The sequence below is a fragment of the Colias eurytheme genome, chromosome 29, assembly GCF_061535395.1.
Source record: "Colias eurytheme isolate Ceu_HAF_F1 chromosome 29, ilColEury1 Martin Lab GWU primary, whole genome shotgun sequence".
NCBI lineage: Eukaryota > Metazoa > Arthropoda > Insecta > Lepidoptera > Pieridae > Colias > Colias eurytheme.
In genome coordinates this window covers 882,577-909,934 of record NC_143008.1, presented here as the reverse complement: position 1 = coordinate 909,934, position 27,358 = coordinate 882,577, and the positions used below count along the sequence as shown (strand labels likewise).

Below are 27,358 nucleotides of genomic sequence, written 5' to 3'. Positions count from 1 at the left end.
TATATTGGACGCCAAATGACACTAGCAAATTCGAGGATGCTGCGAACATATGCAAAATAAATTACTTTAAGACAAAGGATATCATCAAACGGATCTGCCTGGCGAAGAATAAAACCTAGATTTTTATATGCCTTTTGGGTTATTGTATCAATGTGTATGTTATAAGAAAGTTTTTCATCAAGGATCACACCAAGGTCCCTCACAGTTGTAGCAGCTGGAATAATTTCATCGCAGATTTTGTAGTTGAAAGATATAATAGATTTATTACGAGAGAATGATATTTTTTGACATTTTTGGATATTTACGGATATTTTATTAATTTTATAATAATTCGAGAGTCTATTTAGGTCTTCCTGAAGTAAAAAGCAGTCTTCTAATGTGTTTATTTTCCTAAAAATTTTTTTATCGTCGGCATACAACAAGAATTTTGAATTCAAAAAGCAGTTAACAATATCGAATAAATATAAATTGTATAATAAGGGACCGAGATGTGAACCCTGAGGAACTCCTGAGGTTACATCGACGAAGTTGGATTTAAAGCCTCCCAGTACGACTGATTGACACCTGTTTCGGATATATGATTCTGTCCACCTAAGAAGATTTCCCCGTATTCCGGCTGCAAAAAGTTTACGCATTAAGACATTGTAGCTAACCCTGTCAAAAGCTTTCTCAAAATCTGTGTATATGACGTCGATCTGAACACGGTTATTCATATTATTATTTATGTAATGTGTTAATTCAAGTAGATTAGTTACGACATTGCGCGATTTAATAAATCCATGTTGCTCGGAAGGAATACAGCTGATAGTGTGGTTATAAATCTGTCGGTATACTAATTTTTCTAACATTTTTGCGAATATATTCAGCAGTGATATCCCTCTATAGTTTGTTATACATTTTTTGGAATTTTTTTTATGAATAGGTATTATTAATGCTTCTTTCCAGCAATTTGGAAAGATGCCTTCATCTATAGATCGTTGGAAAAGAATACGTAAAGGAGCGAGAAGACTAGTATGACAGCGTTTGATAAAAATTGCGGGTATACCGTCAGAACCCGCTCCTTTCCGACCGTCTAATTGTTTGAAAAGCATCTTAAGATCCTTATCTTCTATGGCGATGGTAAATAAATTGTTAGTAAAGGGAGACTCACATACCGAGGGCAGAGAATCCAAAGGATTATCAGATTGAAAAACAGACTGGAAGTATTCGCTAAACGCTGAACAGATGTCATGTCCATTCGTTAAATTACGATCCCGGTAAACCATACTACAAGGATAGGTACAGTTACTACGTTTGTTGTTTATGTATTTCCAAAATTCCTTAGGCGTGGATTTATTTGAACATAAACGGCTGTAGGTATCTTTTGTTTGTTTTGATTTATTCATTATTATTTCAGCTTGATAACGCCACGCGTTCTTGAAAAAAAGGTGTTTTTAGACAGACAAACAGACGCACAACAAAGTCTGCCTGTCGGTTTGTCTGTCAACACACTTTTTCTCAGGAACGCGTAGGGTTATCAAGCTGAAATTTATATCGAATACTCAAGTCTACGGTCTCTTAAAGCTGTGAAAAAAATCAAACTTATAAGCCAACGCAATCAAAGGATACAGCCATTTTATGCTGCAAATTATCGCAAATTTCGACATTCGCAATGGAATCAAAACCTGCATTGTACTTCCCGTGAACACAGAGTCTTGAAATTTGGTTAAAAGCAATGTCTTATAGCACAGATAAAGGAAAAATTGCTAAAACATACATTTTAGAGTTACAACTTAATAAAAAATAGGTTTGTTCGGAGCCCTCGGTGCGCGACTCCGACTCGCACTTGGCCGGTTTTTTTTTTGCCCCACCCTATGCCCATGGCTAGCTACGCCCATGGTTACAAATGACCCGAAATTTTGTGTCAGTATCTCCCGGCCTATGTATGTGTCATATTTTGCAATTGTTTATAAATACAGGGTGATGTAATTGGTGTAGTACGAATATCTCAAAATCTATGAAGAATTTTGTGATACAGTAAATGGAAGAATTATAGACTATTTTACAGTATTTAATAAAATCATTTAATTTTTTGTTCATTTTCATTAGAAATGTCAATTTTTCTCACCAAGGTGGAAATTTGGATGATAAGGATCTTGTTAGAAAAATATAAATTACTTAACTTGGCACTTGGCACAAGTGACACTTGGGCACTTTACATCGTCTCCTTCTCTTGAAACCAGTAAGAAAAACCGTACTCTTGCCAACCTCTCCTCACTCCCTACCCCTGACTATCCTGCTTTCCTTTTCAGCCTTGTTACTGAACGGAATGTTAATAGAGCGATATTGTCAATATCATCAAACGCAGTTGGCTGTGACCTTGTTAGCCGTAATATGATCATTCCTATCCTTGACCTCATTGTACCCATTATCACTCACATTTTCAATACCTCCATTTCCACTAGCGTCTTTCCAAGTGTTTGGAGAGATGCACAAGTTATTCCATTACCTAAAAAATCTAATCCTAATTCCTTTTCTGATTATCGTCCCATCTCTATACTACCTTTCCTCTCCAAAGTCCTTGAACGTCTTCTTCATAACCAACTCACCTCTTTCCTTAATACACACAATATCCTTAGTGACTTCCAATCTGGTTTCCGTCCTGGTCATAGTACGACTACAGCTCTTATCAAGGTTACTGACGACATTCGTGCTGGTATTGACAATAAGCAGCTCACAGTACTGACTCTGCTGGATTTCAGCAATGCCTTTACTACCGTTGACTTCGACATACTGTTGGGTTTGCTGCGTTTAATTAACATATCTCCTTCGGTAACTGACTGGTTTCGTTCCTACCTTACCGGTCGGAGGCAGCGTATCATGATAGGTTCTAAACACTCGTCTTGGTGCGCAGTCTCTGCCGGTGTTCCGCAAGGCGGTGTCCTGTCTCCTCTCCTCTTCTCCATTTTTATCAATTCCTTATGTTCCCGATTGACGGCTCTGTACCATATGTATGCAGACGATTTACAGATTTATACCCAGTCTACTATCGATGACTTACCTAAGGCAATAGATTTTTGTAATAATGAATTAGCTTCTATACTTAGTTGGTGCGATGATTTTGGTCTAAAACTAAACCCTTCTAAAAGCAATGTCATCATAATCGGTAGTCCTTACCTAATTTCTGAAATCGACTGGGGTATTTTGCCTAGCATCAAAATCGGTGACGTAGTCTTGCCTTACCAAAAGGTAGTCAAAAACTTAGGTGTCCTGTTTGATCAAACGTTGTCCTGGTCTAATCATATCCAGGAATTGAGCCGTAGGATTTATGCCGCTTCCGCAACGCTCCGAAGGCTTCGTAACTTTTTGCCCATTCCCACTAAAATTATGCTAGCACAATCCCTTCTACTTCCTATTCTTGATTACGCTGATGCATGTTTTCCTGATTTATCAGTAGAGCTAACTGATAAACTTGAGCGACTCCAAAATTTTTGTATTAGGTTTATTTTCGGCCTTCGAAAATACGATCACGTTTCCATCTACAGAAAAAAGCTCAAGTGGCTCCCCATCCGTTTTCGCCGGAATTTCCATTTGTTGCAATTACTGTTCCGTATCCTTTTTGATCCTTCTGCTCCTATTTATCTCAAAAACAATTTTTCCTTCCTGCACAATGAAATCTATTCTCTTCGCTCGGCTGATAGACTCACCTTGAGTGTTCCAGTTCGACGTACTCACTTCCTTGCTAAATCGTATGTTGCCACTGCTGTCAATCTCTGGAATTCTTTGCCACTACCTATTAGACAAGCTAAAAATATATCTTCATTTAAAAACCTTTTGCGACGACATTTTCTCACTACTGCTTTCAACTCGGCACATTAACTATGTATATATATTATTATCCATACACAGATATGTATATGTATGTATTTATACAATTTTATATTTGTTTTACGTAGTATGCATGTATTTAATAATATGTACCATGTATATAATTTATAGTTATATAAGTAAATTGTATATATTATTAATAAAAATGTAATTGTGTATATTCGAGTGTAGTATATTCATCTATATTTATCTTTATTTATATATCTACCTGTATATCTATTTTAATTATTATCATTTATTTATTTATCTTGTTTTTTTTTTTGTTCCTTGCCTTTTTTCTTCTACCTACCATCGTAATTTCAGTAAGCTTGTTACCTTTTGCCCAGGTTGCCTGGAAGAGATCACTTCTAAGTGATAAGGCCGCCTAATAAACTATACTTTTTTTTTGTTTTGTATATTAGCAATAAGTTTTCGATGTATAGTTTTATTGAAGAGTAAATAAATAAATAAATAAATAAATTTTGACTAAAATCGACATTTTTTTTTTTCAAAAATCAAATTACTAATTAATAATCAGAGTTATCACATTATTAAAAAAAATAAGCCAAACTATACACAATTTTTACCTACTTGATGCAATCCTCAAAGATCATGGACATAGTGTATTGCGCCTTCCACCATACCATCCAGAACTCAACCCAATAGAGTTACTATGGGGCATAATTAAAGGGAAAGTAGCATCACAAAATGTGAACTTTAACTTGAAAACTGTGGAAGAATTATTTAGAAAGGAAGCAAATGCTATTAGTCTGGATATGTTTAGTGACGTTTGGAGAAAGACGCGAGAACATGAGGAAAAATATATTCAATTAGAACCAAAAGTAGATAATTACACTGACTCATTTATAATAACACTAGCAGTCCGCCCCGGCTTCGCCCGTGGTACATATTTACGTTTTCTCTACATAAAAACCATCCTCGTACTTCAAGGAATATAATAAAAAAAGAATTATCGAAATCGGTTCAGCCGTTCTCGAGTTATGCGCTTACCAACACATTTTGCGATTCATTTTTATATATAAGAAGATTAAGAAATTCATAATTATATTTGCATATATTTATCTACAACGCACCCATTTTACAATTCAAGTCTAAAATGAAACTAGAGTCGCATTTATTTTTGAACATACTGTAAGTGAAATTGCATAAGTGTGAGTACTGTGAACATGCCAGCTTTCCTTAACCCATTGACCACCGTAAGCCCCGATCGGGCCACGACACAATAGATTTTCTATTGTGTCTGTGATTCCGGGGACTGATGGATTGACCGATAGCTGAAAAGGACTATAGCACCGTCAATAAAATTAGCAGTAATTATCATACATGCATCATTTTAATATAGCGCCATCTATTGAAATTTATAAATTTCGAAGTGTATCAAATGCGCTTCATAATGGATCTTTCCAAAGGCATGAGATGTTTTACTGCGGTTTAGCGTAACTTATATTACTATCTAGCTTCCTAACTAAAAGTGAAGTCCCTTAAGTGAGGTAAGGGGCGGATGCATGCATCTATAGTAGTCCAGCGCCATCTATCCTACTTAATGCTTAATTATAAATGCGAAAGTTTTGAGAATATGCATGAATGTTTGTTACTCTTTCACATAATTGTTGTTCATCATTTCGCAAATACTACTGAACCGATTAAAATGAAATTTAGCACACATATAGAGGGTAACTTGGATTAACACATAGGATAGGTTTTATCCCGGAAATCCCACCGAAACGGGAACTATGCGGGTTCTACTTTGAAAACACGGGCGGAAAAGTTAATAATTGCTTAAAGTTTTTATTAAATCTCGGTAAAAATAAAACAAATATATTATTAAGTCTTTTATTAAGTTTTATATTCAATATAAAATGTATTAACATTATGAAAGTTATAAAATTCCGTCTGTTATTCATTCCAACATAACACATCCATTTTAATACAAAATATAACAACTAATATATTTAAATTTGTTTTTAAAAAAGCCTCTTAATAAATTCGGAAAAATAAATGAATTTATGGCACAACATAATAGGTACAGAAAAAAAACTAACAGCCTTACTAACAAAAAGTTAAACAATGGATAAATTTCTACCATTTTCTACCATAGCTGTGTCCTGCTCTTGCTCACATGAAACGTCAATCATAAAAACGAGACAGGTTATTGCAATAACTAATCCATTGCAAAGCGAATGGGTAACATTTTATTAGCAAGACCGTTAATATACAATAAATAATTAATATTATAATGGCATTAAAATTAATATTTTAATGGTATACAAATATATTTTTTTTAATAACGAAAATTAGGCACTTTATGGCGGGATTCGAACCCGCGTTTCAAGGACCACAATCTTTTATTCTCTTTTCTTTAAAAATCTTCTATTTTTCCATCATGAAAATAAAATAAAATAATATTATTATTAAAAAAAAAAAAATACTTTAAAATTATTAAATTATTTCAACAAAAAAATTTAAAGCCATATGGTAAAAATGGTTAACAATATGGAAAAATCCATATCAGATTTCAAATATAATTTTGGTTAGTATATATCTTGAACTGCTGAACCGATTTTAATGAAAATAATGATCAAAATGTGATGTTTTTATGACATTTGTGAACCAACCAACACACAGCCACATATTCTATATATTTATCTGAAAGCTCATATGAATAATCATTATTATATTTTACAATAATATAAGTTTTTTCTCGTAGTTAATACAAACAAAATAAAATGGCGTACATCTTAATTTATACAAGTTTTATAAAAACTGCCAAAATACTTACAAAAATTATTGCTTTTCCATAAATACAAAAATTTTAATACTTTCTCTTTAACCTAGAAAATTCAACAATACGTTTATTTAAAAAAATCCATCAAAAAATTGAGGTACGCTATCACATTTGGAAACCGCATCAATATCGATACAGCACTATCTGTCAGTCTTATCAGCTGGCAACACTGTTTCTCTATATATAGAGTTATTGTGTGGAATTGGCAACATTTTCTCTCCTTCCTCTTGCGTCACATCCTGTCTCTTAACAACTGAAAAAATAAAATAAAAAATTATTTAAAATAAATATACATAATGTCGCCAACATACACATAATTATTTGTTAGAAAACTTTTTTTTTCTCATCACATATGGGTATAAAAAAACCTTTTTCTCAGATCAAAAAAATATAAACGAAAAAAGAAACGCTTCTAAAGTGTTCGGTTTACAAAATCTGTGATATTTAAGGCCGATTTTTCAATCCTTGGTTAAAATTTATCCGTCCAATAAAGTATTACACGAACATTTTAAAATGTCACCTGTAAACTGTCAAATACGGACAATTATAATATATTTTTGAAATGGTAGTTTAATACGTTATTCGATGAATAAGTTTTAACCAAGGAATATAAAATCAGCCCTAATAGTAATTTAAACAGTTAATAAAGTGGAAAAATACATTTAATTACCTACTATTTAGAATTTAAGATTACAAAATAACTAGCTTTCCACCCGCGGCTTCGCCCGCCTTGTCTAAAACCTAATCTAAACTAATATTATAAAGTTGAAGTTTGTTTGTTTGAATGTGCTTATCTCAGGAACTACCGGTCCAATTTGAAAAATTCTTTTGTTGTTAGATAGCCCATTTATCGAGGAAGACTATAGGCTATAGTATATCATCACGCTAAGACCAACAGGAGCGGAGCAACGCGAGTAAAACCGCGGGGCAAATTTTTCAAATCGGTCCAGTAGTTCCTGAGATTAGCGCGTTCAAACAAACAAACAAACAAACTCTTCAGCTTTATAATATTATAAGTATAGATTATTGATTCATCATGGAGTAGTCGTTATATAGACGTTACAAAACGTTGTCTCCTTATTGTATTGCCATAACACAAAATCTGCCAAAGCCACATTGTAATACGTTTGCACATTAATTAATGAAAAAACTCACCCCGTTTCCTGGTAACGAACTTGAACAGAACCGCGTGTAAAACTGATGCAATCAAAGCAACCCCCGCGAGTATACGGAATGAGCCCCTCTCCCCCGCACTCGCGTATAACTGACCCCCCACTAGAGATCCTAGTGCAAAACCTATAGAAAAAACAAAAATATACTCATTTTAATTAAGTACAATTAAAACTAAAAAAATATATTAGAGAAAACAAAAAAAATACACTATTTTAACCCTAATTCTAGCCTAATTTTAAAGAAAAATAAACTTAAAATATAAGAAGATCTAACTTTAAGGTAAGACTAACAAAATAACCTAACCTAAAAATACCAGACTGTTAAGGTGCCTAAAGTAACTTAAATAAGTAAGGTAAGTAACTAGAAATACTAATAAGGTACATAACTTAAATTAAAATTAATTACTAAAATTTACATCAACTTTACTAGATACCGTTACTGTACTCAATGATTTTATGTCAATGAACATGACAATATTTTTATTTGAGAATTTTGAATTTGATATTATTGTAATCCTAATCGATGTTTTTCTACTCCTTAAAAAATCTCGCTTTAATGCTGTAAAACTGAATAATAATTTTTGAAGTGAAACTTTTAGCGCGTTGAGAGTAAAATGTCAAGATCGTATCATGGTTAACCACACCCCGGACACTCCATACAAAATTATCGTTTTGACAGTCACACTGTAGAGACTGCAAATGTGTGTGTTAACGCTTTATGGTTGGCACATTTGTGACTAGCGTAAAAAAAATTTCGCGTTTTTCTGATGAAATACATCCGTAAACAGCACAATATCTAACCATTTTCTACGAAAAACGATAATCACAAATCCAAAATAATAAAATTACTGTAGAATCGCACCAAGCCGAAATAGCGGGTGGCTTCTACTACATTAGGGAAAATTACGTTAACACAAAATCGATGTTCGGAAATAGTGAGCAGCAAAAACAATGCACCACGTACCTTGGAGATGCTGCAGCACTCGATGAATTTGCGCCCAATTATCCGATGCGATACACGTGTTTTAATGGCCGCCGCGCGCGCACACAGCAGAGGAGCGGCTCGATCGAATGCGGAAGTACAAGTGTCGACCACAGATTAAGGTCTCGACTGTCGTGGTGCATGACAGTTGCAAAATAATTTGACAACCTTTGTTTGCATACTCTGTGCCAAACATCGATAATAGACACCACGATCAATTACACGGTAACGAAACATCCCGCCCACCAAAATGCCTATGGTATTTTCTGGTCAGACGATAAATAGAACATAATGGGAACGAGAACGATAAGAATGATCCGCATAATTATTGATGATACTTATTGATTACGATAAAAACTAGTTACCTAACTAATTGATTCTGTATAACACGATAGATGTTACACAGACACGATATCTTATTGCTAACGATAACTTAATGTCTAGATACCTTACGATACTAAAGAAAGATAAACGATTTAAGCTAGTCCTCGATTGGTAGAGGGCATAACTTAACCAACGGTCTTTGAATTATATGATTTTTCGCTGTTTTAACTACTGCAATCCGAGCTACACCATCAGAACCGGGTAAAAGATCCACTACTCTGGCAAGAGACCATTGTAGTGGCGCACGATTTTCATCCTTAATTATCACCATTGAGCCTATCTGAAGCGGTTTAGAATCCTTAGTCCATTTGGCGCGTTGTGTTAGTGAATTAAGATACTCGTGTTTCCATTTGGACCAAAAACTCTGGTGAAATGATTGTAACAACTGCCACCGATGAAGCCGACTTATATTAACATTTGATAGATCTTCATCAGGGACAGCTGTCAAAGGCTCTAAGGTAAGGAAATGGCCTGGAGTTAAGACCGATAGATCATTTGGATCCGAACTGATTGGACAAAGCGGTCGCGAATTTAATACTGCTTCGATTTGCACGAAAAGCGTTGTAAGTTCTTCAAACGTAAGAACTTGATCACCAACTACACGAAGTAAATGAGATTTAGCCGCCTTGATTTGAATTTCCCATACACCACCGAAATGAGGAGCTGATGGAGGATTAAACTTAAATTCGATCTTTTCTAAATTAGAAGCTTGATGCATAAGAGACGATAATTGATTTCTTGCACCGATAAAGTTTGTTCCACAATCCGCGTGTATCACGTTACATCGACCACGGCGTACCACAAAGCGTCGTAACGCAGCTATAAATGCGTCAGTGGACAGTGTAGACACCACCTCGAGGTGTACTGCTTTTGTTGTAAGACAAATAAAAAGACAAAGGTAAGCCTTTTCAATCTTAGCACCTCGATGTGGGCCTAATTTAATACGAAACGGTCCGCCGAAATCTACGCCTACTATAGAAAATGGTTTGACTTGATTAACACGGTATGACGGTAAATCACTCATAAACGGTTGTAATGGCTTCGGATTAGTTCGATAGCATTGTATACATTTGCTTAAACGATTGCGTACAGTACGTTTTGCCGATATGATCCAAAATTGTTGAAGAAGTAAGAAATGCGTAGTATTGATGCCCGGATGCAAGTAGTTACGATGAATGTTGTCGATAATTAAAAACGTTAATGGATGATCAGACGGTAGAAAGGCTGGATGCCTTTGTTCGTATTCTAAACCTGCGCGTGAAATTCTACCGCCCACCCTGAGAATACCTAATCGATCGATAAACGGATTGAGTTTTCGAAAAGGTTTCGATAAAGGTTTGTTCGATTTAAGATTAGCAATTTCGTTCGAAAAGACCTGACTCTGTACATGTTTAACGATTTTTAATAATGCGTTATGTCTTTCAACGTTATTAATGAAATTATTACGATTAGCTTGAGCTGGGTTTTTAGAGTTATTGATAAAACGATATACAAATGCCAAAATGTTAACGATTGTTTGAAATGATGAATAACGATTAAGTAAAGAGTCAATTATTGTTGGTTCGATTGGAGCTCTCTCTTCAGCGGAAAGAGCTACCTTCCGTTGCTCCTTCTCCATAACGACCTTCTCCTCATTTGATGTGACAACAGCTGTATCCGTAGGCCAAGTATCACTACCTTGGGTTAACCAGCACGGTCCCGCCCACCATAAGGCATTGTGCACAAGCTCACTCGGAAATAAACCTCGCGAACACAAATCAGCAGGATTATCACCTGAGGATACATGATGCCACCAGTCTGTAGGGGTGATATCCTGTATGTGACTGACACGATTCGCGACAAATGTTGTCCAACGCGAAGAATGAGAACGCAGCCAAGACAAAACGATAGTTGAGTCAGACCACAAATATACAGAATCAATATGAATACGAGAAAGATACGTATCTTTTACAAATTTGTAAAGATCTGATAGAAGAACTGCAGCACAGAGCTCGAGTCGTGGTAACGATGTATGTTTAAGAGGTGCAACTCGAGCCTTAGAGCAAACGAAGAAAACATGAATATTACCAACAGCATCTGTAACACGTAAATAGATGACAGCTCCGTATGCAAGGGTAGAACTGTCACAAAACCCATGTAGCTCATACGATACAGCATCCGTGCAGGTAAGTTGCCGAGGAATTAGAAGTTCACTCAAAAGATTAAGTTGAGTGCGATGTTTGTTCCATGTATTGATGATCTCGTTAGGCGGCGTTTGGTCCCATCCAACGCCGAGAATCCACAACTTCTGAATTAAACATTTTGATTGAATTGTGATGGGAGATAAAAAACCTAACGGATCGAAAACCCTAGCGAGTTCACTAAGAATTGAACGCTTAGTACATGGCCGATAAGTAGATTCAATTTCGAAAACGAACGTATCTGTGGATGGATTCCATTTAAGACCTAATACCTTAAGAATTTTATTATCAGAATTGTCTAACGATACGGATCCAGTCAAACAACTATCACTGGGTAGATCAGACAACAACTGCGGTTTATTACTAGCCCACTTCCTAAGTTCAAACTGTCCACACTTAAAAAGTTTAATAATCTGCGACTTTGCTTCCTGAGCGACCTCTAACGATGAAAATCCGGTTGTGACGTCATCACAATAAACATCAGACAGTAGTACTCGTTTTGCGAGTGGATAAGAATCTCCCTCATCTTCAGCAAGCTGTCGAAGAGTACGGCAAGCGAGAAACGGAGACGAAGCTAATCCATATGTGACTGTATTTAAACGATATTCTAAGAGGGGCTCATCAGGAGAACTCCTCCAGAAAATGCGTTGGTAATCACGATGTTCTTGCGCTACTACAATCTGTCTAAACATTTGACGAGCATCAGCCATGAAGACAACGTTGTGTTCCCTAAAGCGTAAAAGTAGATTTAAAATATTCGGTTGTAGCTTTGGGCCGATAAGTTGTGTGTCATTCAGTGACTTAGAATGCATATCCTTCGCAGAAGCGTCGAATACAACGCGGAGGCGTGTGGTCGCAGAGTCAGGGCGTAGAACGCAATGATGAGGTATGTAGTATTTTCCTGTGCCAACTTGTGCTGCAGGAACCACTGTCATGTGACCACTTTCGATGTAATCAGACATAAAGTCGACATATTGCGATTTTAACAAAGCGTCACGTGACAACCTACGTTCGATAGCATAGAACCTACGCAAAGCAACTTCGCGAGAGCCCTCAAATGTAGGTTCTGAATTATTCTTAAATGGAATACGAACAATATAACGCCCAGATTCATCACGTGAGTGTTCATCAACGAATTTACGTTCGCATAATAACTCATCTGGAGTTAGCATTGAAGTTTGCGGTACTGAATCTAATTCCCAAAAACGATGAACTAATGAATTTAAATCATTATCGATTACAGGCAACGTCTGCAACAGACTACTACATGAAATATTAGTTTTACCTAGAAGTAGCCAACCAAAGATTGAATTAAACGCGGTAGGTTGGTTGACACCTCCCTTGATATGTTGATTAAGAACAGAGTCAGCGAATACATCAGCAGCAAGCAAAATGTCAATGGGACCAGGTATATCGAAACCAGGGTCCGCTAACGGCAACGATTTAATATGGGACCAACTTGATGAATTAAGTTGAGCGATAGGTTGATCGCCACATATTTTAGATATGACGTGCATATCCAAGTTAAATAGAATTCGACCGTTAGTGCCGATAGAACAAGTGACGTCACCGATAATAGGTGCATCCGCTTCCCCTATGCCACTAATTGCCGCGGTTGTTGAAGCCGGCGTTAAATTTAAAAGTTTTACTGCTGATTCCGTTATGAAATTGCTCTGACTGCCCGTATCAAACAGGGCACGAAACGATTGCATATTACCTGAAGCATCCTTAACCTGAACGATAGCTGTGGCTAACAGCACTGTATGATTCGTATGTGACCTTGACACCAGCGACGACCCGATTTGATTTGATTCGATCTTAGTGTTATGATCGCGATGGAGTAAGGTGTGATGTTTACGCTTACACATACGACACGAAAAAATAGATTTGCAATTTTTTAATTGATGTGATGGCTTCAGGCAATTAAAGCACCAATTGTTTTGAGTGGCAATAGCCATACGATCGTCAATCGATTTACTAATAAAATCTTGACAAGAAAAAATAGAATGCGACTTATGGCAATACGCGCAGTTGCTTGAATAAACTTTAGACTTATCGTTCGAATTACCTCTATTGTTCATAGCAACAAGTGCATTTGAATTGAAACGTTTCGTTGATTGATTTTGAGTAGTCGAAGGCTTTAAAGATTTGTTCACACCAGAAAAATGTGTATCTCGTAATAAGGCTTCGCATTTGGAACGCAAAAAACCCCTTAATTGATCATAAGACGGCAACTCCACGTTAGAATATTTCTCCTCAAAATCGCGGCGTAAGTTCTTGTCTAATTTTGATAAAATATGGTAAACTAAAACAAAATCCCAACGATCTATCGGTAACTCAATAGATTTTAAAATATTTAAATTTTCATCGAATAAGTCGAGTGACTTTTGAAACTCAGTTGCGTTGTTATGCATGAAGTTAGTGTTTAAAATATCTTGCCAACAAGTAAAAGCTAATGTTCGTTTACATTTATAGCGATTTATAAGAGCTTCATACGCGTCGCGATAATATTCGTGAGTCATAGGGAACGCCTTAACCACCAATAACGCATCCCCGCTAAGAGAAGAAATTAAATAATGAAACTTTTCCGTGTCCGAAACTGACGTTGAATTATGAATTAAAGAATTAAACGTATCATAAAACACAGGCCACTGCTTGATATCGCCCGAAAAATGTGGCAATGTAATTTTAGGTAAACGGATATTCGATGAATTGATGTTCGAGTTAATCGAATTATTTGTATCATGTTTAGTTAAACTAATATAAATAGACTGAATCTGAAAATATAATTCATCGAATTGTTCCTCAATTTCAGTTTCATTATCCGCGTCGTCCGACAGATCGAGTATATTAAAATGAGCATTTTCGAAATTTGAAACGATTTGTTTAATTTCCTGATGATACGATAAAAATAGGTCGTATTGTGAACGATCACTCAAAGCTGCATTACCTATTTCTAACGCCTTCGATAATCTTCTATGCGCTATAGTACGTTTTCTACGCAATGTCGATAAGTCCTTAGTCGTATAATATTCATCCACTGATTTAGATTTTAATTTTTTCAAAGAACCTAACTTCCGAGTTGTATGTTTAGTAAATAGAGACATCTTGTTAAATTTAAATTTAAATATCGAATAAACAAAATGTAAAAACGTTTATAAACAAACAATCAAATAACAAAGTTAATCTTCGATGTAATTTTTCAAACAATGAAATAAAATGAAACAATGAAATTATTATTTCACCTTTACGCATATGAAGTTAAGGATGAAAATCGCATGAAACGGTAATGTGAATGAATACAGATTATAACTTACAATAACAAGTTACAATGATGATGCGCTGCGCGAGCCGCTGGAATGTTCGACGTTCGATTGTCAATTTACCCCCGAGTGTTAATATAAAATGAAATTATTTTATATTACGATTCAACCTAATATTACGTTTTAATATTAGTTATGTAGTTAGGATAAACTGTAACGTGAATGAATTATGTTTTGGAATGTGAAATTACTATAGGCCGATGTAAAATTAAGCACCGATGAAATATGTGATTGCTTAACTAGTTCCTACAATAATTAAACACTTTGACTTGTACTTCTGAATATGTATTAAGTTTTAGAATATGAAATTGTTTTAAGCCGATTGAATTTAAGCACCGAAAAAATAAGTGTTTGCTTAAATAGATCTTATAACAACTTCCTACTTTGTTAAACAAAGAACCTAATACGAACGGAATTGAATTTGATTTTAGATTATGAATTACGTGTGACCAGTAATACCATAAGCTTTTGAATATGATAATTGATACGCAAATTCCCGGGTTTCGGCACCAGAAATAATGTAGAATCGCACCAAGCCGAAATAGCGGGTGGCTTCTACTACATTAGGGAAAATTACGTTAACACAAAATCGATGTTCGGAAATAGTGAGCAGCAAAAACAATGCACCACGTACCTTGGAGATGCTGCAGCACTCGATGAATTTGCGCCCAATTATCCGATGCGATACACGTGTTTTAATGGCCGCCGCGCGCGCACACAGCAGAGGAGCGGCTCGATCGAATGCGGAAGTACAAGTGTCGACCACAGATTAAGGTCTCGACTGTCGTGGTGCATGACAGTTGCAAAATAATTTGACAACCTTTGTTTGCATACTCTGTGCCAAACATCGATAATAGACACCACGATCAATTACACGGTAACGAAACAATTACTTTAAGTCAATTTGATTAATGTTGTCAATCTTCGTTGCGTATCGTCCTTGCAGAAAAATATGGCCCATTTTAATAGGTACGTAAAGCTGGCGATGAAAAATTAGCGAAATTAAAAAAAAACAACACCAGAATTTGTTGCTTATTTGTTGCTAATTAGTTGCTATAATGACGATTTTGTTGCTCAACCCGTTTGCTGAAAATCAGCAACAGTTCTAGCTTAACGTTAAGGTAGCGTGAAGAAATCGGAAAAAGGGATGGATCGTTGCAAAAATGCAGGTGAATTTGTTGCTAATTTGTTGCTGCATAAAAACAGTGAAAATTTTGAATTTTTTTCATTGGCGCCAAAAATAACACTGGCCACGTCAACTTAATTGTCGATTTTCGGTAGTGAAACATAAAAAAAAATTTGTTGCTCCTCACATCGTTCACTGGCACAGTGTACAGAGCCAGCAACAAAATAGAAACCGGAAGTAGAGTTAATTTTGAAACCGGTTTGCTAGAAATTCGTCCACGCCAGCTTAACTGTCGATTTTCGGTAGTGAAACATAAAAAAAAATTTGTTGCTCCTCACATCGTTCACTGGCACAGTGTACAGAGCCAGCAACAAAATAGAAACCGGAAGTAGAGTTAATTTTGAAACCGGTTTGCTAGAAAATCGTCCACGCCAGCTTAACTGTCGATTTTCGGTAGTGAAACATAAAAAAAAATTTGTTGCTCCTCACATCATTCACTGGCACAGTGTACAGAGCCAGCAACAAAATAGAAACCGGAAGTAGAGTTAATTTTGAAACCGGTTTGCTAGAAATTCGTCCACGCCAGCTTAACTGTCGATTTTCGGTAGTGAAACATAAAAAAAAAAATTTGTTGCTCCTCACATAGTTAACTGGCACAGTGTACAGAGCCAGCAACAAAATAGAAACCGGAAGTAGAGTTAATTTTGAAACCGGTTTGCTAGAAATTCGTTCACGCCAGCTTAACTGTCAATTTTTGGTAGTTAAACATAAAAAAAAAATTTGTTGCTCCTCACATCGTTCACTGGCACAGTGTACAGAGCCAGCAACAAAATAAAAACCGGAAGTAGAGTTAATTTTTAAACCGGTTTGCTAGAAAATCGTCCACGCCAGCTTAACTGTCGATTTTCGGTAGTGAAACATAAAAAAAAATTTGTTGCTCCTCACATCGTTCACTGGCACAGTGTACAGAGCCAGCAACAAAATAGAAACCGGAAGTAGAGTTAATTTTTAAACCGGTTTGCTAGAAATTCGTCAATTTATTCACTCTACTTCCGGTTTTTATTTTGTTGCTGGCTTTGTACACTGTGCCAGTGAACGATGTGAGGAGCAACAAATTTTTTTTTTTATGTTTAATTACCGAAAATCGACAGTTAAGCTGGCGTGGACGATTTTCTAGCAAACCGGTTTCAAAATTAACTCTACTTCCTTTTTCTATTTTGTTGCTGGCTCTGTACACTGTGCCAGTGAACGATGTGAGGAGCAACAAATTTTTTTTTATGTGTCACTACCGAAAATTGACAGTTAAGCTGGCGTGGACGAATTTCCAGCAAACCGGTTTCAAAATTAACTCTACTTCCGGTTTCTATTTTGTTTGTGGCTCTGTACACTGTGCCAGTGAACGTTGTGAGGAGCAACAAATTTTTTTTTATGTTTAACTACCAAAAATTGACAGTTAAGCTGGCGTGAACGAATTTCTAGCAAACCGGTTTCAAAATTAACTCTACTTCCGGTTTCTATTTTGTTGCTGGCTCTGTACACTGTGCCAGTGAACGATGTGAGGAGCAACAATTTTATTTTTATGTTTAACTACCGAAAATTGACAGTTAAGCTGGCGTGGACGATTTCTAGCAAACCGGTTTCAAAATTAACTCTACTTCCGGTTTCTATTTTGTTGCTGGCTCTGTACACTGTGCCAGTGAACGATGTGAGGAGCAACAAATTTTTTTTTATGTTTCACTACCGAAAATCGACAATTAAGTTGACGTGGCCAGTGTTATTTTTGGCGCCAATGAAAAAAATTCAAAATTTTCACTGTTTTTATGCAGCAACAAATTAGCAACAAATTCATCTGCATTTTTGCAACGATCCATCCCCTTTTCCGATTTCTTCACGCTACCTTAACGTTAAGCTAGAACTGTTGCTGATTTTCAGCAAACGGGTTGAGCAACAAAATCGTCATTATAGCAACTAATTAGCAACAAATAAGCAACAAATTCTGGTGTTGTTTTTTTTTAATTTCGCTAATTTTTCATCGCCAGCTTTACGTACCTCATTTTAATCACGATCGTGCGGGGTGAGGTAAGTGTTTAATTTTGGCGGGAGGCGGAGAGTGTCCGTTCTGTAGCGTTTAGCTACTATTATGTGTTCTGTGGTTATACCGCCAAAAATATATTTTTGAACTTATACTTCTTTTAAAAATAAAAAAATAAAAATATCTAAATATCTCTATCTTTGGCGCGATGGAGAAAAATGATGAGAGTGAATTTTTACGATGCGCGCGCACACCGACACCTAAATTTAAACATGAAGTTAGTTCTAGGTGGTATAAAATTGATAACTATGTTCAAGTTGTATATTCTAATATTTTTTTTCCATACGCCAAAGAAGTATAACTTCTAACGCGTGTGCTCGGCACAATCGGTCTTTTTAAAAAAAAAAGCTATAAAATAAACTAATTTCTTACCAACTCCATCATCCATTCCCGCCACAATTCCTTGTACGGTGGCTGAATAACCTTCGGGTGCTACATGAGCCGCACTCACTTCAATAAACACCAAATGCCACGGATGCTGTATGAATGAGATGAATATCATTCTGATCCCGTAGCAGAAAAGAGAAAACGTCATCGTCGCACCGTAACCCCAACGGTATATTATTTTTCCTGAAATTTTAAAGAATAAAATATAAACTAGCTTACCGCCCGCGGCTTCGCCCGCTTTGTCTAAAACCTAATAAATTATATACTAAAACCTTCCTCTTGAATCACTCTATCTATTAAAAAAAACCGCATCAAAATCCGTTGCGTAGTTTTAAAGATTTAAGCGTACAAAGGGACATAGGGACAGAGAAAGCGACTTTGTTTTATACTATGTAGTGATAATTTATAACTATAAGGACTGATTTTCGCTTGCTGATAATGTCCTAAAAAGTGACTTTAGGGATAAATTTCAATACATAGTATAAAACAAAGTCGCTTTGTCTGTCCCTATGTATTTTTTGTAATTTTACTGATCAATATGTATAAACCAGCTGTGCCCCGCGGTTTTGTTCCGCTCCTGTTGGTGTTAGCGTGATGATATATTATAGCCTTATAGCCTTCCTCGATAAATGGGCTATCGAACACCGAAAGAATGTTTCAAATCGGACCAGTAGTTCCACGTTTAAATAAGTAATAAGTATACATAAAAATCATTCATAATATTTAGTTACTTTTGTAGCTTATGTCATCTATACTAATATTACTAGCTTATCGCCCGCGGCTTCGCCCGCTTTCTCTAAAACGATTTGAGATTTAAACTATCCTATCTCTCAAGTTGGATCGAACTGCACATGGTGTGCGAATTTTATTATAATCGGTTAAGTGGTTTAGGAGTCCATTGAGGACAAACATTGTGACACGAGATTTATATATATAAAGAAGATAAAGCAGAAGATTTTGTTTATTTGCTTTTTCTTATTATCTATTCTTTTTTTATTTCTTACCGGAAAAGAAGAAAAACAATAATTCTCCAATAAAACTCTGCGCGGCTACAACAGCGCCCTCTATCAGTTTTATTTGCGCCATAGATCCCGTCTGTTCGGCTAGGTCTTCTAGAAACCTGAAAAATACGAAAAAATATTTTAAAAAATATATACCGGTCGAATTAATAACCTCCTCCTTTTTTTGAAGTCGGTTAAAAAACGTAAAAAAGAGCATGTGTGCCTTCTTCCGAGCACACGTGTCAGAAGTGAAACTTCTTTAGCAAGATTCAAAGATACCAAAATCGTCGCGTTACTCCATGACGTGACGGTATTACACTACTATCGATCGATCTACACACGTAAAGAAGTTTCACTTCAAAACACTAATACAGTAGAATCCTTTTATTATGACTCCGGTTATATTGACCAACCGCTTATTATGACGTATTACACAGCGAATTTTCAAATCAAATCATTTATTGCATACATTAGAAACCTTATGCAGGTATTGCAATATAATATTATATTTAAATTACATTACTATTGTCACATACATTTCAATTTTCTAATACACAGATTAAGGCCGTGTACGCGGTCCGTGCGCTGTTTGGCTCAAATATGTGATTTTTCAAACCAGATTGTCCATCAACCACTTATCTTACAAACATATGAATTACTAATAATTTTAGGAAATTTTATTGTCTATGTAGTTAGTTAAGAGTTTTTTTCAATTAATACAGTATTTGTGAATACCATCAAGATAACTGAGCCGATGATTACTTGATTTCACTTTTAGTGTCAATTTCGAAGCTAAAAATATCTGAAATTGCTGACAGATCTAACACACAATTTTTTTTAACTAACTGCAAAAATCCTTATTAAAATAGTTAGTTAAAAGATTTTTTTATTTTGGACTCCTAACTTACGAAATTAAAATCCGAACAATGTGAATTTTTTTAGAAATTATAGTCGACAAAATGATTATTTTCACCAAGATATTTGACTTAATTGAATATAATTTATACATATTGCAATAAAAGAATGTCTTACTTATAAGATAAAATTTAAAAAATCAACTAAGGTACCTCTATTATTTTTCTACAATTTTTTTTAAAGTACTATAAAACACTGCGCGCGACCCGAATCCCGATTCAAATCAGTCGGCAGCGAGCCTTTCCAGAGAGAGGACATGTTGCTCGGCGCTCTCCTGTGGACCTATGCTGTTCATAGTAAAAGGATAGCGCAAGCCGCGATCTATCGTAATACATCGCGGAGATTTTGACTTGCGTTAAATTGAATAAGCGCTCATTAATATACAATTTAGATATATCCGGGATTATACATTATAAATATTCGTACATAACGATATAAGACGTAAATAGAAATACTCATATAGATGCATAGATATACATTAAGGCCCTGCGCAGACGGCACACTTTTTGTGCGATCGAGTCTGCGGCGCACAAAAAGTCTGCATGGCGCGCAAAAAGTCGGTCGCGGATTTTTCACAGACTCAACGCACACGACGCACATCTTCGATCATTTTGTCGGCAGAGCTGTAGGGACGTAGACGCTATGGAAATCGTGCAGAGATCGCGAAGTATTATTTTGTACATGAAGTACAGTAAAAGAAAAAAAAATAGATAATTACGTCCACCCCTAGCAAATGCAGATTGCCGACTAAAGTGTGCGCCGTCTGCGTTAGCGCGCGTTGAAGCAAACGTTCCATTCTTTTCACACACATTTTGTGCGGAGCGGCGCGGTGCGATCTGCCCAAATTACACGGATTTTTTGTGCGCCGGACTTTTTGCGCGTCGTGTGCGCTACTGCATATAATTTCATAGGTTCTATCTTCACAGACTAAAAAGTGCGTCACGGATATTCTGTCGTCTGCGCAGGGCCTGATTGCGATTGATTTATTTGGTAGATTAAGTTAGATAGAAGTTTTCATATAAAATTTTGGTTTTCATTTTGGTTTTCATATAAGTAAAATTCCTTACAATAAGACGGATGAAATAACTTCGTTTATAGTGACATTAGCTTTCCTTTCGCGTTTTCAAAGAAAAACCCACATAGTTCCCGTTCCCGTGGGATTTCCGGGATAAAACCTATCCTATGTGTTAATCCAAGTTACCCTCTATATGTGTGCTAAATTGAAACTTATTTGGCAAGATTCAAAGATACCAAAATGGTCGCCTTACTCGATAACGTGACGGTATTGCCATGATGTGATCTTGACATTATACTCTTATCCGCCTAAAGAAGTTTCACTTCAAAAATCCATACTAATATTATAAATGCGAAAGTAACTCTGTCGGTCTGTGTGTTACTCAATCACGCCTAAACTACTGAACCAATTTGCATGAAATTTGGTATGGAGATATTTTGATACCCGAGAAAGGACATAGGCTACCTTTTATTGCGAAATATGTATCACGGACGAAGCCGGGGCGGATCACTAGTATCACATAAAATAGCTTGCATCTGTTTATAAGATAGGTCAAGGTCGATCTTTCGTGGGCTCACAGCTGTGGCTCACAGGCTATTCATGGAAAATAGTTTTCCGTTTGCTGTTTCACCCGCGGCCGCGTTATCTACAACTGAACAAATTATTTACTGAATCCTTCCTCGAGAACCATACTAGTCACTATTGTAGAAAATAAAATTTAAAATTGTGAAGGTATTTTGGAGTTTATAGCGACCAGAGTTACAGACAGACAGAGGCGGCAAGAGACTTTGTTTTGTAACAGCGGACGTTGTTCCGTCCTATTCCTTCTTTTTCGTGTTTTATCTCTATAATAATAATATCTTAATCTATATCTTCTATAATCTATACTAATATTATAACGAGGAAAGGTTTGTAATTATGTACATATGTATGTATGTATGGTTTTCACGCATAAACTACTGGACCGATTTCAAAAATTCTTTCACAATTAGAAAGCTGCATCTTCACTGAGCAACACAGGCTAGGTTTTATCCCGAAAATCCCACGGGAACGGGAACTATGCGGGTTTTTCTTTGAAAACGTGGGCGAGGGCCGAGGCCGCAGGTGTAAAGCCAGTATATAATATTTCAGGACAATTTTCACACACGGCACGATCTTATCCCATACTAAGTTTTCGCTTGAGTTTATCTCTATAAGAACCTACCTTGTGCATTAACAAAAACGTAAAAAAATGTCTATATTGGTCAAGCCGTTCTCCAGTTTTACGCTTAATAACACATTTGGCGATACATTTTTATTATTTAAATTTGAGAAGATAGTGATACAACGAGAGGAGGTATATCACTATCATCAAAATCCTAATTAAAAGTTTAAACATACATGTTTACAATTATTGCAGCAGACGAGATCCGACAATAAAATCCCACCAAAAACATATTCATGTAAAATGTTGCCAAGACGAGCCCATATGACTCGCACTGTCAAAAAGTTATCAGATCTCATGTAACTAGAGCCAAGCTTCCACTACACGCCCTAACTCTACAAGGCCTAACTTCACAAACTCTACACCTTAGTCAAAATATGTGGCTTGGCCATTTCGCTACATTCACATCGGCGTAAGGTGAAAAATTAATTCACTGTTCATTACTTTTGTGTTATACAATAGTTCTTGTAGTAACGAACGGCCAAGCTACATATTTTGACTAAGGTGTAGAGTTTGTGAAGTTAGGCCTTGTAGAGTTAGGGCGTGTAGTGTTAGAAGCTTGGCTCTACATGAGATCTGATAACTTTTTGACAGTGCGAGTCATATGGGCTCGTCTTGGCAACATTTTACATGAATATGTTTTTGGTGGGATTTCATTTCTTTTTGTAAGTTGTTTGTAACATTTTTTTTATTTTATTTTTAGCTACTGTGTGGACGTAAGAGGCAGGAGACGTTCGCAACACTTCTATTCATTCATATTTATATGATCTGATCTGAAGTATATGTCTCAATATATGTCGATTAAATTTTTATTTTTTTTTAACAAGGAGTACCTATACATATATATATCTAGGGGAACCAAGTTTTAGATTATTAGATTAGACCTCTAGCGTCATCAAAATTGAATTTAAAATTACAGGTCTCATACAAACACCCGTCCCCTAGTTTAAGGGGTTGGGGGATGAAAGTTACAAGTTTTATAATTTTTTTGTTGTTTGTGTGCTAATACTAGCTTACATACAAAATTTCAGCTTTCTAGGACATTAGGAAATACCTTAAGAATTTTGATGATCATCAGTGAGTCAGTGACGAAATTAGCGTTTTTTAGATATAAATAAAATCTGAAGTATAAAAGCTAATGTAATTAAAACTTAATATGTTCAATAAGTCCGCTATTGACAATATATCCCGAAAATTTTGTTGATCTAGCATAATCCAAACCCAAGTTATGAGGGTTCAAAAAAACGTCGAAACGCTTCGAGAAAAGGTAGGTAGTGCCCGTGCGTTTCGCTTGGCTCGTCTTGGCGGGGGCACTACCGTGCCCCCAGATTGTAATAATAACTCCATTATAGTAAGATTAAGATAACAAGATAACAATTATAGTGTCATTACGTGTTTATCGGTTTATTAAAATGCTAACATTATTGAGATAATAGTGATAATAGATAGGTATGTGTATTTGTTCTTTGGGAAAGTCCGTTTTGAGATAAATTATAAAACATATAGCTTTAAGTAATTTTGAACTTAAGCTAATAAGTTTCACGAAATCAAACTGTTTCACATTCACAATGATGATTTTTATTCATGTAAATCAGTTGATAAAGTACAATCTACATAGTCCATTGAAAAGTTACATTTGGGGTTGCGTTTTTTAGAGGACGCAATTTTATTTTTTTGATGTGTAGGGGGGGTCAGTGTGAAGCTATCACCAAGTTTGTGGGGTCGCCACCCTTGTTCCACGGCCGCCATCTTGAAAATAGCGGTTGAAATGGTTTTTACGATATATCTCTTAAACTATTTATCTGATAATGAAACAATGTTAACATTATTTGTTGCAAATTAAATTCTCTACAACTTAGGTTCAGTAACTTTTTGTCTACTCAATTCTGAGCGCTGTAAAACCTTAGCTATTGACGTAATGAAAAAATGTTGTATATAAAAGTTGTTCCTCGAAAAACAATCTACAAAAATAGTCTTATATCATTTCTTCGTAAAATGATAAAAAAAAGTTTTATTGAAAAATATAAATAGCTCTAATTTCTGAACATTATCGCTTATAACTTTTTTATTTATAGTTCTACGACAAAAAGTTACTGAATCAAAGTTGTAGAGAATTTAATTTGCAACAAATAATGTTAACATTGTTTTATTATCAGATAAATAGTTTAAGAGATTTTTTTTTTTTTTTTATTTTATTTAAAAAACATCACATGTCATTACAGGACAATGCCCAATGCGACAGAGATACACTTTACTATACAATATAAACTTAGCTAACTTAAATACTAAATTGAAAATATTCATACAAAAATCAACATGGAAATAGAAAATTTAAATAACTTTTTTAAGAATAACAGATTAACTGTAGTATCACCCTTGCGAATTCACTCATAGGACAACAAAATAAGTCCGCTCTTTCGTGCGCTTCATTTATGATGCGGATCGCCCGTACTATTGGTGTTTTCGCAAGAAGGTTGGTTCGTGCTGTGGGCACAAGCAACAGTGGTGAGCGGTGCCGCTTCCACGCGAATCTGGTGGGGACGCAGAAACTCAAACATTCAAGTAGTCTTGAGTTCTGTTCCCTACCACGAAGGAGACTTATTACATAGACGGCAAGCGAAAAATCTCGCCGTACACTCAATTTATTGTACCCCACCATACCCAATACAAATAAGGTGGGGTACATCAACGGATAAAAAGGATATACCCCATATAATTTTAAATATAGATGTCTCAAGAATTTATTTTGAACCCTCTCCAACATTAAATTATATTTGTCCTCATGAGGAGCCCAAACTGCTGCATTGTGTTCCAAACGACTTCTTACTAACGCGTTATATAGGACCTTGAGTGTTGTAATGTTAGTGAAATCTTTGGCCTGTCTCAAAACAAATCCAAGGTTCCTGTATGCCGTTTTACATGTTTTTATTATATGTTCACGAAATCTTAGATCAGCAGAGAACCAAACGCCTAAGTCCCGACCCTGCGTCATACGCTGAATTGAGACCGGACCTATTTTGTAGTCATACAAGAGAGGAGACCGAGTACGATGGAAACTCATTACCGAACACTTATTAGGATTGAAGTGAAGCTTGTTTTGACTACTCCAATGAAGGATCCTAGCAACATCATTTTGTAGGCGTTCACAGTCTGACAGATTTCTTACTTCGGCGTATAATTTCAGATCATCTGCGAATAGCAAACACTGACCATAAGTGAGGACGTCTGACAGGTCATTAATCATTATAGTGAACTCTAATGGACCGAGGTTACTACCCTGACTTACACCTGATCTAGTGAAATATGACTGCGATTCGCAGCCATTATAGTCGACATATTGTTGTCTGTCTTTCATATAGGAGGCCCAGAATTTTATCAATTTCGGAGTAAATCCCATCTTCGCAAGCTTTCCCAATAGCACATCATTATCTACAGTGTCAAAAGCTTTTTTAAAGTCCAGGTAGATTACATCTACCTGAACCCCGGTGTCCACTGCAGGTACTAGGTATGCCATTAAGTTGAGCAGATTAGTAGTAGTACTTCGCGCCGGTCTGAATCCATGTTGCTCCTCGCATAGCTGTGCTGACACCTGCGAATACACACCCGCCTGTATTGCCGATTCAAAAACTTTTGCTGGCGTTGAAAGTACGGCTACTGGTCTGTATTCGCTGATGTTCGGCCCCGCCTTACCCTTAGGAACAGGAATAACTCGAGACGTTTTCCATATTTTTGGAAATATGTTAGAGTGTAAACAGGCGTTAAATATGCGTTGAAGGGGTTCAGCCAGCACCCTACTACAATCTTTAAATAAGAATGATGGTATACCATCTGGGCCAGCAGAAGTTTTGGGTTTAAGGCGCGCCAATGCTTTTCTGACCTCTCCTACTGTCACCATATCGATTTGAACGCGCGCGCTACTCGACCCCATAGCTAACGCCGCATTCGTATCTAAAATTGGTGCACTATTGCTGTAAACACTCTGAAAGTACTGAGCAAACTGAATAGCGCACTCTTCATTATTCAAAAGTCTACCATCTTTCATAATCATATTACTCCTGCTTGAAGACCTTCTCGCTTTGACATATTGCCAAAATAATTTCGGGTCTTTCGAAAACTGAAGTTGTATTTTGTCTTTGTAACTATTATAAGCAATTTTAATATCAGCTTTTACAGCCGATCTTAACAATGAGAATTCATTATAATCGCTCGCCAACTTAGATTTTTTATACTTTTTCTGAAATGAAGCTTTTAATTTAATTTTATTTATAAGATCTCTTGTATACCAGTTAGGGTAGTGATACTTACACGAACCATTATTTTGTTTAGCTTTTCTAGGTACGCATTCATCTAAAACACTATCTAGTATACCATAAAAATATTTTAACATCTCATCGACGTCCTGTATGTCGTATAACGCAGACCAATCTACTGAACCTAACCGCGAATATAAAAGGGGAAAATCGGCCTTATAAAAATTCCATTTCGGGCGCGTATTGCAGTCGGCACCGGACGCCGGCGCCGGCGACTCCGATGCTGTGGAGACGATGCGCACGCTCACTGCGAGCGGCGGGTGGTACTCGTCCACGGTCACCAAGGGCTCGTCGGCCGCCGACACCGACACCTCCCCGCGACACCCTGCGTGACAGACCCAATCCAACTGACGACCCATACAATTAGGCACGGTGTTTTGTTGAGTGAATTCGCAATAGGTTAAAAAGTATTCATAATAATTACTTATATTTACCGGACATGAATATATATTTAAGTCTCCGATAACAATAATTTCTTTATATTTAGTACATAATTTTTCTATTATACTAAACAACAATAAGTAATCAGTCTCAGAACTATTTGGAGGAATATAAACTACACAACACAAGAATAGAAAGTTATTTTTTAAGAAAACACTTGCACATACCATTTCA

The 27,358-nt window shown here is 36.2% G+C and overlaps 1 protein-coding gene across 4 annotated transcripts in view; it reads right to left on the bottom strand.

Annotated features, from left to right (window-relative positions):
• Positions 1-5,686: 5,686 nt before the first annotated feature.
• LOC149896006 (major facilitator superfamily domain-containing protein 6-like) overlaps positions 5,687-27,358 on the bottom strand; it is a 36,842-nt gene continuing 15,170 nt past the window's right edge. For 2 of the 4 annotated variants that reach the window (XM_090117885.1, XM_090117883.1), the window contains 4 exons: positions 19,303-19,418; positions 18,284-18,481; positions 7,808-7,948; positions 5,687-6,905 (listed from right to left, as the gene is read on the bottom strand). In XM_090117885.1, coding sequence (XP_089974011.1) covers positions 6,793-6,905; positions 7,808-7,948; positions 18,284-18,481; positions 19,303-19,384 — 534 coding nt within the window. In that variant the 5' untranslated portion in view covers positions 19,385-19,418 and the 3' untranslated portion in view covers positions 5,687-6,792. Of the gene's footprint in view, positions 6,906-7,807; positions 7,949-18,283; positions 18,482-19,302; positions 20,941-27,358 lie in introns of those variants that run through there. The other 2 variants (XM_090117882.1, XM_090117881.1) reach the window with 2 other exon arrangements.